Source organism: Malus sylvestris, chromosome 13 (assembly GCF_916048215.2).
Source record: "Malus sylvestris chromosome 13, drMalSylv7.2, whole genome shotgun sequence".
NCBI classification, from domain to species: domain Eukaryota; kingdom Viridiplantae; phylum Streptophyta; class Magnoliopsida; order Rosales; family Rosaceae; genus Malus; species Malus sylvestris.
Window position 1 is genome coordinate 9,151,567 of NC_062272.1, and position 12,270 is coordinate 9,163,836.

Below are 12,270 nucleotides of genomic sequence, written 5' to 3' on the forward strand. Positions count from 1 at the left end.
TTTAAGGGAGATAAATTTTCTAAACATAGTGTGATAGTTATCACTCCTAAACTATTTTTTTCTTTTTTATAAAAAAAAGAAGAAGAAAGTAATACAAAAGGGGGTAACTAAGTCATTTTACAAATGGACAAATTTGTAATTAAAAAATTCATAAAAAGATGGGTGGGAAGATAAGATATTGGAGTAAGAATAACACCTCTCAAACAAGATATCCCCTCTCTTTTAATCTTTATATAGTGCCCCCACTCCGGCCAACATTTCAGCCCAGCTGACCTCCATTCACTCTTCCTTTCCTTCCTTCTCTCTGGGCTCTTTGCTCTCTCCTCCCACTCAACCCATGATTTCCCTACCATGGAAAACCATTGTACTCACTCTAATTCTCTTCCACGTAACTTCTTCCTCCATTGAAGCAGAAGCTTCTCCTTCTCTGCTCGACAGAATTACCGGGTTGCCGGGTCAGCCCCCGGTCGGGTTCCAGCAGTATTCTGGCTATGTGACCGTTGATGCGAAAAAACAGAGAGCTCTGTTTTACTATTTTGCTGAAGCAGAAATAGATCCAGCTTCCAAGCCTCTTGTCCTCTGGCTCAATGGAGGTCCCCATTTCTTACCCACCATTAAATTTTCCATCTTTTTATTTTTTACCACCTGGGTTTAAAAAAACAATGAGGTTTTACTTCTTGGTTTTTGATGGGTTGTGATTTTTCCAGGTCCTGGTTGTTCATCTCTTGGAGTCGGAGCATTTTCTGAGAACGGACCGTTTAGGCCTAAAGGAGAAGTCTTGGTTCGAAATGAGCATAGCTGGAATAGAGGTGAGATCTTTTTTGATCAATGCGGTTTTGCGAAACAATCCAACGGTGCAGATTGCTGACATGCTCACTCATTTGCAGAAGCAAACATGCTGTACTTGGAGACACCAATTGGAGTGGGGTTCTCTTACTCAACGGATACTTCTTCCTATGAGGCTGTAACCGATCACATCACAGGCATGACTCACCATCACCAATTTCAAATTTGATTTTCTATTTTTCGGTCAAATAATAAAAACTAAAATCGAAATGGTTATAAGACGGATCCTAAATCTTTATCTACATTCCGTCTTCCAAATTTTCTCAGCAAGCAGAAAATATTGCTAAGCAAAAAACAAAAAACAAAATAAAATCGTCTGCACCCAACATTCAAGTCAACTTGTCTTCCTATCATCTTCCTTTGTTGATTTCCCAAAGACGAACAAAGTATTCTTTTTATTTCTTCAAAAGTTCCACATGAAATCTTTTAATTTCCTTTGTACACCAAATATTCAAAAGAATATTTCATGACAGGGTTTGCACTAATTTCATTTTTTGTTTAATTTCGAAAAATTCACTTTACAGATATGCCTTGTGTGATGGTGTTTTGTAACTATCCTTGTGGTTGACAAAAAGTTCACCTTTACTCCTTACAGGCTATGTGTGATTTCTGAATTTTGTCCTTGTTATCTACAGCCAGGGACAATCTTCTGTTCTTGCAAAAGTGGTTTGAAAAATTCCCACAATACAGAAATAGAAGCTTGTATATTACTGGAGAAAGCTATGCTGGTATATCATCATGTCACTTTTGATTATTTCTCGATGTTGATTGACTCGATCCTAATGTTGAAAATATTTTCGACTTCAAACGAAATACCCCAATAAGAAATGGAGGTACTGATTTTATCTATTTATTTGTAGGTCACTATGTTCCTCAGCTAGCAGAACTCATGCTCCAGTTCAAGGAACATCACTTCAATTTGAAAGGAATTGCTGTGAGTTATAAAATCTCAAATTACCAGCTTTTCGTCGTCTAGATTGTGGTCTAAATTTTTCGTTTTCATTGCAGTTGGGTAATCCAGTCCTGGAATATGCAACTGACTTCAATTCAAGAGCTGAGTTCTTCTGGTCTCATGGATTGATATCGGATTCAACTTACAAAATGTTCAGTTCCGTTTGCAACTACTCGCGGTTTGTGAGTGAATATTACAGAGGCTCAGTTTCGCCTATTTGTTCGAGGGTGATGAGCCAAGTGAGCAGAGAAACCAGTAAATTTGTTGACAAGTATGATGTCACCCTTGATGTTTGTATATCATCTGTGTTTTCCCAATCCAAAGCCCTCCTTCCTCAGGTGAATACCCTCTATTGCTCCATTGCAGCATGAAATTTTGGTTTGGTTTCACAAAGTTCGTGTCCATCTTCTAATTGATTGAACTTGTTCGTTTTTGCAGCAAGTTGCTGATTCAATAGATGTATGTGTTGAGGATGAAGTAGTTAATTATCTGAACAGGCCAGACGTGCAGAAGGCGCTTCATGCTCGTCTTGTTGGAGTTCGGCATTGGGCAGTTTGCAGCAAGTAATTCTCTTCTGAAGATGTACATTTAAAAAAATTCGAATGCGCCTCAAAGTAGTATTCATGTCAACAGTTTTGCTTATGAAAATATCTTCTGTGTTATGGCAGCATACTGGGTTATCAGGTGCTGGATGTGGAGATACCAACGATCACAATCGTAGGCAAACTTATCAAAGCAGGAATGCCGGTCTTAGTTTACAGGTAGAAGAATTTTAGACAGCATCAAAACATCGTGTTTCATCTTAAATGTTATTGCAGTGGACTAAACTTTCAAGTTTTAAACTCAGTGGCGACCAAGATTCTGTTATCCCGTTGACTGGAAGTCGAACATTAATTCATGGACTTGCAGAGCAGTTAAGACTAAACACCACTGTGCCTTATAGAGTCTGGTTTGAAGGACAACAGGTGAATTAACTACAAGATTACTAAAATCTAAGAATTTTTGGTTGCTTCTGTTATAAATTGTAACGCGATGAATGCATGTTTCATGTTTTTATCACCTGCAGGTTGGTGGGTGGACTCAAGTTTACGGTAATATGCTTTCTTTTGCCACCATTAGAGGAGCATCACACGAAGCGCCGTTCTCGCAGCCTGAGAGATCACTCGTGCTATTCAAGTCGTTTTTGGAGGGCCGGCCTCTGCCAGAAGTGTTCTGATCTACTGATCAGTTAGATGGCGACCAGATTGAGATTGTAAGAAGTTTGGTTGCAAAGGTTTAATCATCTGAGCATGAAAAAAATTGCATTTGTTTGTTATTTGTAACAGGTTACATGGGTTTGTCCATGCTGTGGAAAGTAGAAGAATTTTGTAAACATCTCAAGAAAAAAATGAAAGAAAGAAAGTGCTTTTGTAAAATCCCAAGTTTCCATTTTATTTAATTCATTTTTTTATAATAGTTTCAAATAATTGATCTGTTTGATATTAAAAAAAATAAATTACAGCACTCCAAAAGATAATAGTTGGAATATTATATAACTCAACACAAGAACACAAGATCAAGAGGTTGCTAAAGAGTTCCTGCAGTTGGAAACTACAACTGGAGCTTCAACCTGCATTTTCATACAACTGAACTCCAATGCCAATACAGGCTTTGATAACATCACAGCTTCACAGAGGTTCTTGCCATTATCCACGAGTTCTTCAGTTGCGTGGTTCTTTGTATTGCTAGTATGGATTTCTGATGATTGTCTTGTCTCGGTCTTTGGCATCGGAGATGGTCCTGATACTTTTGCTGGATGCACTGCTCGTACCCTATCAGAAATCGATCAGGTAGCACACTAACAATTAACACTTGAGTTTGGTGGAGAACGATGGAAGCATGCGAGTTTAACATTTATGAAGCTTGATGAACATAAAAAGCAACTGAAACTAAAAGAAAACCTGCACTCAATCCGGCAAGAGTACTTGAGAAGGTTGGGATAATATTCTGTGCCACCGCTACAATTTCACAACAGAAGGAAGTAAATAAGGGAAAAAGATACACTAATAGCATAGATAATTATGTGCACAAAAAACAAACGGAGAAACCTTACCTAAAACTTGGAAGTGACAATTTGATCGCCGGCCCCCTCCACCCACCATTCGATTCAGGCACTGCCATCGTCAAACACGCAATTAGGAATATCGATGGTTGAATCACGCCAAAGGATGAAACCATGAGAAAAACATCCAACGTATACTAGTGAAATGAGATATTTGGATTAGCCAACTTACCGAAAGTGGTAAGGTTGAAATTAAAGGAATCTTTAACCGATGAAGCCTTGATTTCGGTCACTTGAACTTCCATACAATCTTTTGGATCACAGAAAGCAGCACTGCTACCAATTACACTAAGAAATCCAATGTTTTTGCTCTTTGGTTGCCTTGAAACTGCTGTAATCCTCTGTTTTGTAGAGAAAAATGAATTTCGTAAGCTGTAGCCCACCTTAGGATGAATAGTTCACCATATGCAAGCTGCAAAAAAATGTCTATAATTCAAATGCAAATCATACCTTCGAAAACCTCGCAACTTGACTTGGAAGGCCTACTTCCTGCAAGAGGGGACTGCAACCAGCATGAGAATTACATACGAAAAATAAGAAACTGTGACAAGCTCGCGGCAGAGTGCCTTATGCAGCCTCACACCTTTCGTCCATGGTCACAAGCTTCATCACTATTCACAAGCACCTTAGCTGCCCAGCTGTTTGACAAAAAAAGAAGTAAAAATGCTTATGATTTAGGGTTTAGGGTCTAGAACAAGTCTCTCTCCCAAAGATTACATGCTCTTCGGCTTATTACGAACAAAGAAAGGATTGAGGAAACATACGCGCAAGATGTTGGTGGGCTCCAAACAAGTCCAGCGATCACAACGAGCTGAGAGGGAGAACATAAAGAGTCTTGTTAGTGAGTGGTTGAAGAAACTTCAGAAGAATTCCTATCTATATTTTGCTAAAGCAAACATGGATTACTCCTACGATAAACAAAAACTTGTTCATTAGCTTTCTGGATCGAGGCCCGAAAAAGTATGACTTTGTAAAGTGATGATTATGCAGAAGATATGAACCTCATCAAAGATTCCAACTGGACTGTCATCATAGTTGGCAAGAAAGAAGCCACCAAGAGTGTACCTGTAAAGTGTAATCAAACACATATTTGGTGATCGGATTCTTTGACCATCCCGAATCCTATCAACCTTATTCTCCTTTATCGCTCAATCATTTAAGGCTTTTTATCAAAGGTGGTCTCCAAGATTGGTATAACTCCTCACTTTGGTCCCGACAATGAAAATCGATAAAAGTGATCTCTGAGTTTGTCCACTGTAATCACAAAAAATCTGTCAATATCCTTGTTAAATTGTCACACGAAACCAACCCGACCACTTAACAATGATATTGACAGTTTTTCACGGAATGACCAAAATGACTTAGGGTCAACAAACTCGGGACAACTTCCATCGATTTTCATTTGCAGGGACCAAAGAGAGGAGATGTATTCGTTTGAGGACCATTTTGCCGAAAAAGCCATCCTTTAAACAACAATTAATAGTACATTTACCCAAATGCTTCAACTAGTCTGAACTCTTTCGGGATGCATGCTCGAACAGTTGCTGCTTTGACAAGATGGAGCTGATACAACGCGCTGATCAGAAAAACCGGGCAATCAGCAGAGTCATTTGTCATGATTGAGAACAGAGAGCAAAAAAAAAAAAAAAAAAAAAAACTAAAAGTTGTTGGACACTTACCTGCCTCTGAATATCCATGGAGGCTTTCCATAGGAACATTTTGTTTCTCCAACATCCATGAACTTGAATGACTTCAAGAAAGTGCTTTTACCAGAAGCAAATTTGAAGATGCCAAAATCAAGTAATTCAAGCTGTGTCCGGGAAGTCCCTAAACAAAAAGTGCATCATTTATCAGAAGCAAAGTCCCTAATCAACTCATGGTGGTGGTGCCACCCCATGCAATTACAAATTACAATGATCACTTGCCCTGTTTTGTTAAATACTAGCAAACACAATCTTGAATTGTAGAAAGAAGAACTTCCATGCACCTGGGATGCCATCGTATTCTGAGTCAATCACACATTGAAGCGAGAAAAAGTCACGGCAATACATGATTGGCCGCCACCATGACATCTCAGGTGTCAGTAAGTTTCTCTCGAACTGTAAGGGTGGCGGACACTAAATAATTACTTAATGTTTTATACTTACTAGGAACAATTGTGAGATTGGATATCAGGCATCGTCAAAAGAGAAATGATTTCCGCAAGCCGGTCTCTCCTTGTGCACAATATTGAATACATTAATACATGCATTGTGAAGATCAAGAGCACAGCTAAGTTGGAAAAAAAAAGGAACACAAACAAGCAAAGCTCACCTGAAAGAAACGAAACCAACCAAGGAAAGCTGCACACAACAAAACTCAGCTCCTAAAGTTAACTGCCCGAGAAAAAAAAAGAGAGGTAGAAACCCAGAAGAAAAAAATGATGAGAGAGAGAGAGAGAGAGAGAGAGGAGGAAGAATTCAAGGAGGTGAGAGAAACAAACCAAAACGGATAGAAAGACAGGGATTGGCTGGCTGTGCTGAGACATAAATAGCCGTAGTAGGACTCTAGGAATGGGAGAGGAGTGGATGTGGATAGGACTAGGAGTACTTTATCCAAACCCACCACAGGTTTTATTTGGCGCCAACTGAAAATAAATAACTACCACCCTCCCTTTTACCAATACCAATAACATGGCCAATACCAGTACCAATACCATCAACATTCAGCGACATGGAACCTGCAACTTGCCAATACCAAAACAGATGAGATGAGTTTTGTTTTTTCTACTAATTAATTCTTTAGGTTGGTCTCTAAGCAGATATCCTGGATCCCAACATCACTATATATTTATTCTTAGTCTCAAAGTATCATTTTTAATTTCTTTTATATATTAAGCTAGATCGTATCCAACAAACTTTATCTCGTACTCTAAAGCATCTCCGAGAGAGATGATGTAAAACAACCAAAACTATAGTCTTTTTAAATTTGCAGAGTCACTGTCATCCGTTAAATAATTAAAAATAATAATAAAATTCAAGGATGGACTAATGAGCAAGGAGAAAAGGGATAGAGGAGGTTAGAGGATCCTTTTCCTAGGGATCCCGTGATCTCATCCGTTCATTGTATATTGTGTAGTCAGTTTTCGTTATGTACTATTCATATTTAATTTTAAATATTGAAATAATTTCTGACCGCACGATATACAATGAACGACTGAGATCACATGATCCCTAGGAAAAGATCCGACAAGGATCCTTTCCCTTGAAAATGAGCATGTTGAGTTTAAATTGTTAATAATAAAATATTCAAGTTTGTTAATATAGAGTGTGTTGGTGGGGATTTTAAACTTTAAACTGAATAGCTAAAATAGGTTTTTGATACTATTTACTTTGTAGTTTGCCAAAAATTTAAAAATTTCTCTTCAAAATGTTTTAATACTTTGGCAGGTTAAACTCCTCTAAACATAAAAGAACAAACAGTTTTCTATAATCTTGATAAGAGTAGCCAATAACATGTCAATAGTAAAATGCTTAGACATTTTAACAATTTTAACATAGGATAATATTGAGGAAACAAAATTTATAAACTAAATGATGTATCACCAATATAAATGAACACATTTATCAATCTTTATCAACTATCCTTTACTTTGACGGTTAAAAAACGTCAAAAATGACTTTCCGTCAAGAAATGGCTTTCTAGACGGCTTTTACCGTCAAGTAAAGGCTTTTATTCTTATATTATTTCAACAAATAATGGATATCATGCAAACAAAAACTTCTGTTGAATTCTTACAGAAATTTTAAACTTGCAAAAATAGGAGAATAAAGAGAAAAGAATAGCTTTTACGCTTTATTAATTTTTGTGTTTTAATCTTCTTTAATTTATTCAATTCAACAATAAAAAATTTTAAAAAATGTGTAAAAGATAAAAAAAGGTATGTGAATAATACTAATAGTGACGATGATTTTGAACCACTAAAAAGCCAGAAAAATGTTGAGATTCTCATTCAAATACGTGTCAACTAACTGAACACACACAAAGGAAAGACAAGAAGGTGAGTTCTGAGTCGCACTTACTACCGATATCAGTGATCCTCCGTACTATTCAATTGAGAAGGTGACTAGTGCTTCCGTCTTGATGCAGCAATCTTCAAGAGACACGTAACCCATCCTTCATGTGTGCACTAACATGCAAATCACACACTACGGCTGCATTTTTTTTTTGGAACTTTAACGAAAAACATCCGGTACTGTTCATTTTAACGAAAAATCATATTTTTACACTAAAAAGTCAATTCTAGTACTATTCACTTTACCCTTTATTTTGTCCTTATCATTAAAACTCAAAGTTTTCAAACACCTTTTATTAGTTTTCTTTTTTTTTTTAAAATTGCATTCGTTCATTTCACATTGCATGATATGTGCACTAACTTGCAAGGGTATCACATACTAAAGTTGCATCTGTTTTTTTAAAAGGAAAACTAATGAAAATGATTTGAAAACTTTGAGTTTTAATGATAAAGATAAAATAAAATGTAAAGTAAATAGTACCAGAATTAACTTTTTAGTGTAAAAATATGGTTTTTCGTTAAAGTGAACAATACCAGATACTTTTCGTTAAAGTTCTTTTTTAAAATTGCAATCGTTTATTTCACATATTGAATACAACATGTACTATCAACATAATATTGTAGATCAAATCGTGAACATAAAGATGTTTATTAAAATTTCTATCATACATCAATGGCGTGTTCAACATGAATTTCAATAGAAGTACAAAAGTATCAATTTGATAGGGCAAAACTAAAGTGGGAACAACCCACAAAAACAACTTAAAAACTTGCATCACCAACCCATTTCTAAGTCTATACATCCAAAAGTTTAAATTAAAATATAAGATCAAAACTAAACTACCATCAGAAATCACATCATGAATCATATTGCTTTTGTATCAAATTTTAAATGAATGCACCCCATTAGACACACGAATGTATGACAAGATATGTGGCCTGCCCGAAACCCTGGGAATGACTTACCTATGTGATGATGCTGCTGTTTAACTTTCTCACTTGATCATGTTGTTTAACTTGATATGCCGTTACAATGACATTCCGGGCGTAGTTACGTTTCTCTCGGATATCAACTAGTAACCATGAGGTTGCTCTTTCAAACCATCCATCCAAAATGTGTCATGCCCAAATCTACATTTGAAATTTGCTTAGGTTACCAATAATCTCTGCAAGAACACTCCCCAAACTTGAAGTGATGGAATCTGTTGGAATCTCTCACAACAATTGCACGCCCCGTTACCACAGAAACATGTTTTGCAAACTCATGGCAGTCTTTGCACGCCCTGATGTTCTTAAAAACCACAATAGGAGCATCACCTGGTATGGAAATAAGCCCAAATGCTATAGCAAGTCTCTCACTGTGGTCAAGAAGCTGTTCTTTCCTTTCGGGAAAACCGCTCAATACGTCCTCCTCAGTAAGAAGCGAATCTTCAGCATCCCTGAAAGAAATGCTCAGCTCCTTCAGTTTCGTGTATATCTGTTCTATCTGAGAATGGTGTTGATCACCCACTATAAACCGATGCTTTTCACCCTTGACGGTTATCCAGCTGCATCCGATTTCTTTCCTCAAGTTCCTTTCAGCCATCATTCTTCTATAAACTGCAGCTTCTTCCCACTTCCCGGATGATGCATACAAATTAAACATGATAATGTAACTAGCAGTGTCCTCTGGGTCCAATTGGAGGAGGTTCTCAGCTGCTAACTTTCCGAGCTCAAGATTTCGATGTATCCAGCATCCACCCAATAAACTTTTCCAGCTCATTGCATCGGGTTCAAACGGCATGCTCTTTATCAGATCAAGTGCCTCTTGTAGTTGCCCAGCACGGGAGTATATGTCAATCATACAATCGTAATGATCAATGGTTGGTTCTACATGATATACACTACTCATTGATTCCAAAAACTGCTTTCCGTCAGTCACCAAACCTGAATGGCTGCAGGCAGTTAAAACTGCTATAAATGTAACTGAGTTTGGCTTTACGCCGGAATCCTGCATTCTATTGAAAAGTGTAAGAGCTTCGGAGGCATTGCCGTGATAAGCATAACCACATATTATTGCAGTCCAGGCCACAGCATCAGGTTTATCTATTGATTCAAATGCTCGATAGGCACAGTCCAATCTGCCACATTTTGAGTACATCGTAATCAATGCACTTGCTCCATGCAAGAATGCAATGAGCCCTCTTTTTATTGCATCAGCATGAACTTGAGTCCCCAAATTTATATCCGCGATTGCAGAACAGGCTTGAAAAATGCTTGTATATACAAACGAATTTAAGGTAACATCTTTAGTAATTAAAGATTGAAAAATCTTGACACACCCCTCAAATTTCCCACTCTGGCAATAGCCAGAGATTATAGCACTCCATGAAACATCATTTGGTTCATGTATCCTTTCAAATGCTCTGCAAGCAGACTCAAATTTTGCACATTTGGCATAGAAGTCCACTAGAGGAGTTCCTACAGAAACATCAGAATCCAACCCAAGTTTAACACTGTAGCCATGAATTTGCCTTCCCATATTCAAGTCCTGCAAACCAGCACATGCCTTGAGAACTATCGAAAACACAAAATCATCCACCTCTACACTTTTCCTAACCATCTCAGCAAACAATTCCAAAATCTCCTCCGGTTTCTCATCTTCAGTATAGCCTACCATCAACCCAGTCCAAACCACAGCATTCCTTTCTTCCATCCTATCGAAAACAAGCCTAGCACCCTCTAACCACCCACACTTCACATACATGTTTGCAATCGCCGTTTCAACCGAAACATTACTACTCATTTCACTTCTTATCACATAAGAATGTATCTGTTTCCCAAGCTCCAAAAGCGAATCCTCAGTCAAGGAACTTAAAACGCTTGTAAAAATCGATGCATTCGGTCTAATCCCAGACTCCAGCATTTTTGAAAACATCGAAATAGCTCTTTTCAGAATACCCTTCTGCGCATATGCCGATATAATTATAACCCAAGAAACCAAATTCCTCTCAAGCATCTCATCAAACACCTTCTGTGCATCCGATAAACTTCCGCATTCACAATACATCTGCAGAGCGTCGTTCTCAAGAAACTCAGGTGGGTTCTTCACTGTCCTTCTTAACCATCTGTGCACAGATTTTCCATCTAACAACGAACCCTTTAATCCACACATTTCAAATAAACATTTATACGATTGAGGACTCACGGATACACCGGCTTCGTTCATCTGCTCGAGAAATTGGCGCGCTTCTCTGAGCTTCCCTTGCTTGGAGAGAGAAACCAAGTGCACATTTTCGACCTGGCCCAGTTCTGTTTGGCGGGTTTCGATCGACGGACCGGTGGATTTAAGAGAGACCCACGATGGAATTTGAGCAAAGTTGGAAGCCTTTGCGAACGGAGTCTGATCGGGATGGTGTAAAGCGCGGGAAGGTAGCAGAGAACATTGGACTGCGAAGGAAGACGACATTCGAATTTAAGCTTTTAATTCCCAAAAATCTTTACAGTTTACGCGCATGGGATTTCGCAGGAAAAGAAGAAAAAATGCCAGGAAAATTTTAATTTCTATAAAAAAAAAGTCGGCAGAAAACCGTATCCTAAATAAAATATTCACTCCCGCTTTTTGTTTGGTTGCAGAGAAAATTCTGGAAAACGAATGAAAATTCAGCAAAATCGAAATTCTTAGGTTACATTGGGATGAAGAAATTTAAAATTATTAAGGAATTTTAAAATGACGGTAATTGAAATGACATAATTTTATTTTTTAGAATTTGTGAATTTTCTTATTTGGTTAATTTAAAAGAATAATGAAATTTTAATACGAAATTTGTTATTTTTAAACTCTCACTTTAGAAATGATACATTTTACATTGACTTTAAACGTGAAAATTAAAGGCTTCAGATTTTTTTTAAGTAAAATTCTAAATTTTTATGTTTATAAATTCAAATTAAAAAAATTAGTGCATATCAATTTATAAATTTTGACTTTTGTTAAAATTCTTATTTCCCACGTGCAAAGATTGTGTAAAAGTTTGATAATTCGTCCAATGACTTGCAAGCAGAAATGGAGGCTTCATTGCATTTCCGCGGGGTAGAATCCCCAGCTACTCGCGAAGTCCAAGACTCTCGCACTTGTCACAGCCGTTCTCCGCAGATGTGTCGTCGCGATCGTTCTATGCGGCGGTCGAAAATGCATGCAAAAGCAGTAGGCTACGCGGCGGTCGAAAATGCATGCAGAAGCAGAGTAGGCCGAGAGTGAAGAGCGAGAGGAAAAGAATCGAAGCTGTGCGTGGAGAAGAAGGGGAAGAGAATGCGACAATAGAGCCGCGGCTCTGATGC

The 12,270-nt window shown here is 37.7% G+C and overlaps 3 protein-coding genes and 1 long non-coding RNA gene across 6 annotated transcripts; 2 read left to right on the forward strand and 2 right to left on the reverse strand.

Annotated features, from left to right (window-relative positions):
* The first annotated feature begins 245 nt into the window (after positions 1 to 245).
* LOC126596950 (serine carboxypeptidase-like 45) lies at positions 246 to 3,213 on the forward strand. Its single transcript, XM_050263668.1, has 10 exons — positions 246 to 593; positions 708 to 809; positions 888 to 983; positions 1,482 to 1,574; positions 1,707 to 1,780; positions 1,855 to 2,136; positions 2,237 to 2,361; positions 2,467 to 2,559; positions 2,646 to 2,763; positions 2,865 to 3,213. The coding sequence occupies exons 1-10, from the start codon at positions 338 to 340 to the stop codon at positions 3,012 to 3,014; spliced, it is 1,389 nt and encodes a 462-aa protein (XP_050119625.1). The 5' UTR covers positions 246 to 337; the 3' UTR covers positions 3,015 to 3,213.
* LOC126596953 (protein NEOXANTHIN-DEFICIENT 1) lies at positions 3,204 to 6,417 on the reverse strand. 3 transcript variants are annotated; one of them, XM_050263673.1, is made up of 12 exons: positions 6,213 to 6,417; positions 5,887 to 5,998; positions 5,579 to 5,726; positions 5,392 to 5,475; positions 4,901 to 4,964; positions 4,664 to 4,710; positions 4,483 to 4,537; positions 4,350 to 4,388; positions 4,072 to 4,240; positions 3,891 to 3,951; positions 3,739 to 3,795; positions 3,204 to 3,635 (listed from the first exon to the last, which is right to left on the reverse strand). In XM_050263673.1, exons 2-12 carry the CDS (start codon positions 5,969 to 5,971, stop codon positions 3,458 to 3,460), a joined length of 987 nt encoding a protein of 328 aa, XP_050119630.1. In that variant the 5' UTR covers positions 5,972 to 5,998; positions 6,213 to 6,417; the 3' UTR covers positions 3,204 to 3,457. The 3 variants fall into 3 exon arrangements, with proteins under 3 accessions (XP_050119630.1, XP_050119631.1, XP_050119628.1); XM_050263674.1 differs by lacking the exon at positions 5,887 to 5,998 and having other exon boundaries at positions 3,204 to 3,609; positions 6,047 to 6,214; XM_050263671.1 differs by lacking the exon at positions 6,213 to 6,417 and having other exon boundaries at positions 3,204 to 3,609.
* Positions 5,972 to 6,354, forward strand: LOC126596958 (uncharacterized). The gene is made up of 2 exons (XR_007614077.1): positions 5,972 to 6,108; positions 6,208 to 6,354. It is a non-coding gene; the product is annotated as an uncharacterized LOC126596958 (long non-coding RNA).
* Positions 6,418 to 8,586: 2,169 nt separating the features above from the next.
* Positions 8,587 to 11,561, reverse strand: LOC126596948 (pentatricopeptide repeat-containing protein At5g13270, chloroplastic-like). The gene has a single exon (XM_050263666.1). The coding sequence runs from the start codon at positions 11,399 to 11,401 to the stop codon at positions 9,107 to 9,109; it is 2,295 nt and encodes a 764-aa protein (XP_050119623.1). The 5' UTR covers positions 11,402 to 11,561; the 3' UTR covers positions 8,587 to 9,106.
* Between the last annotated feature and the right edge of the window lie 709 nt (positions 11,562 to 12,270).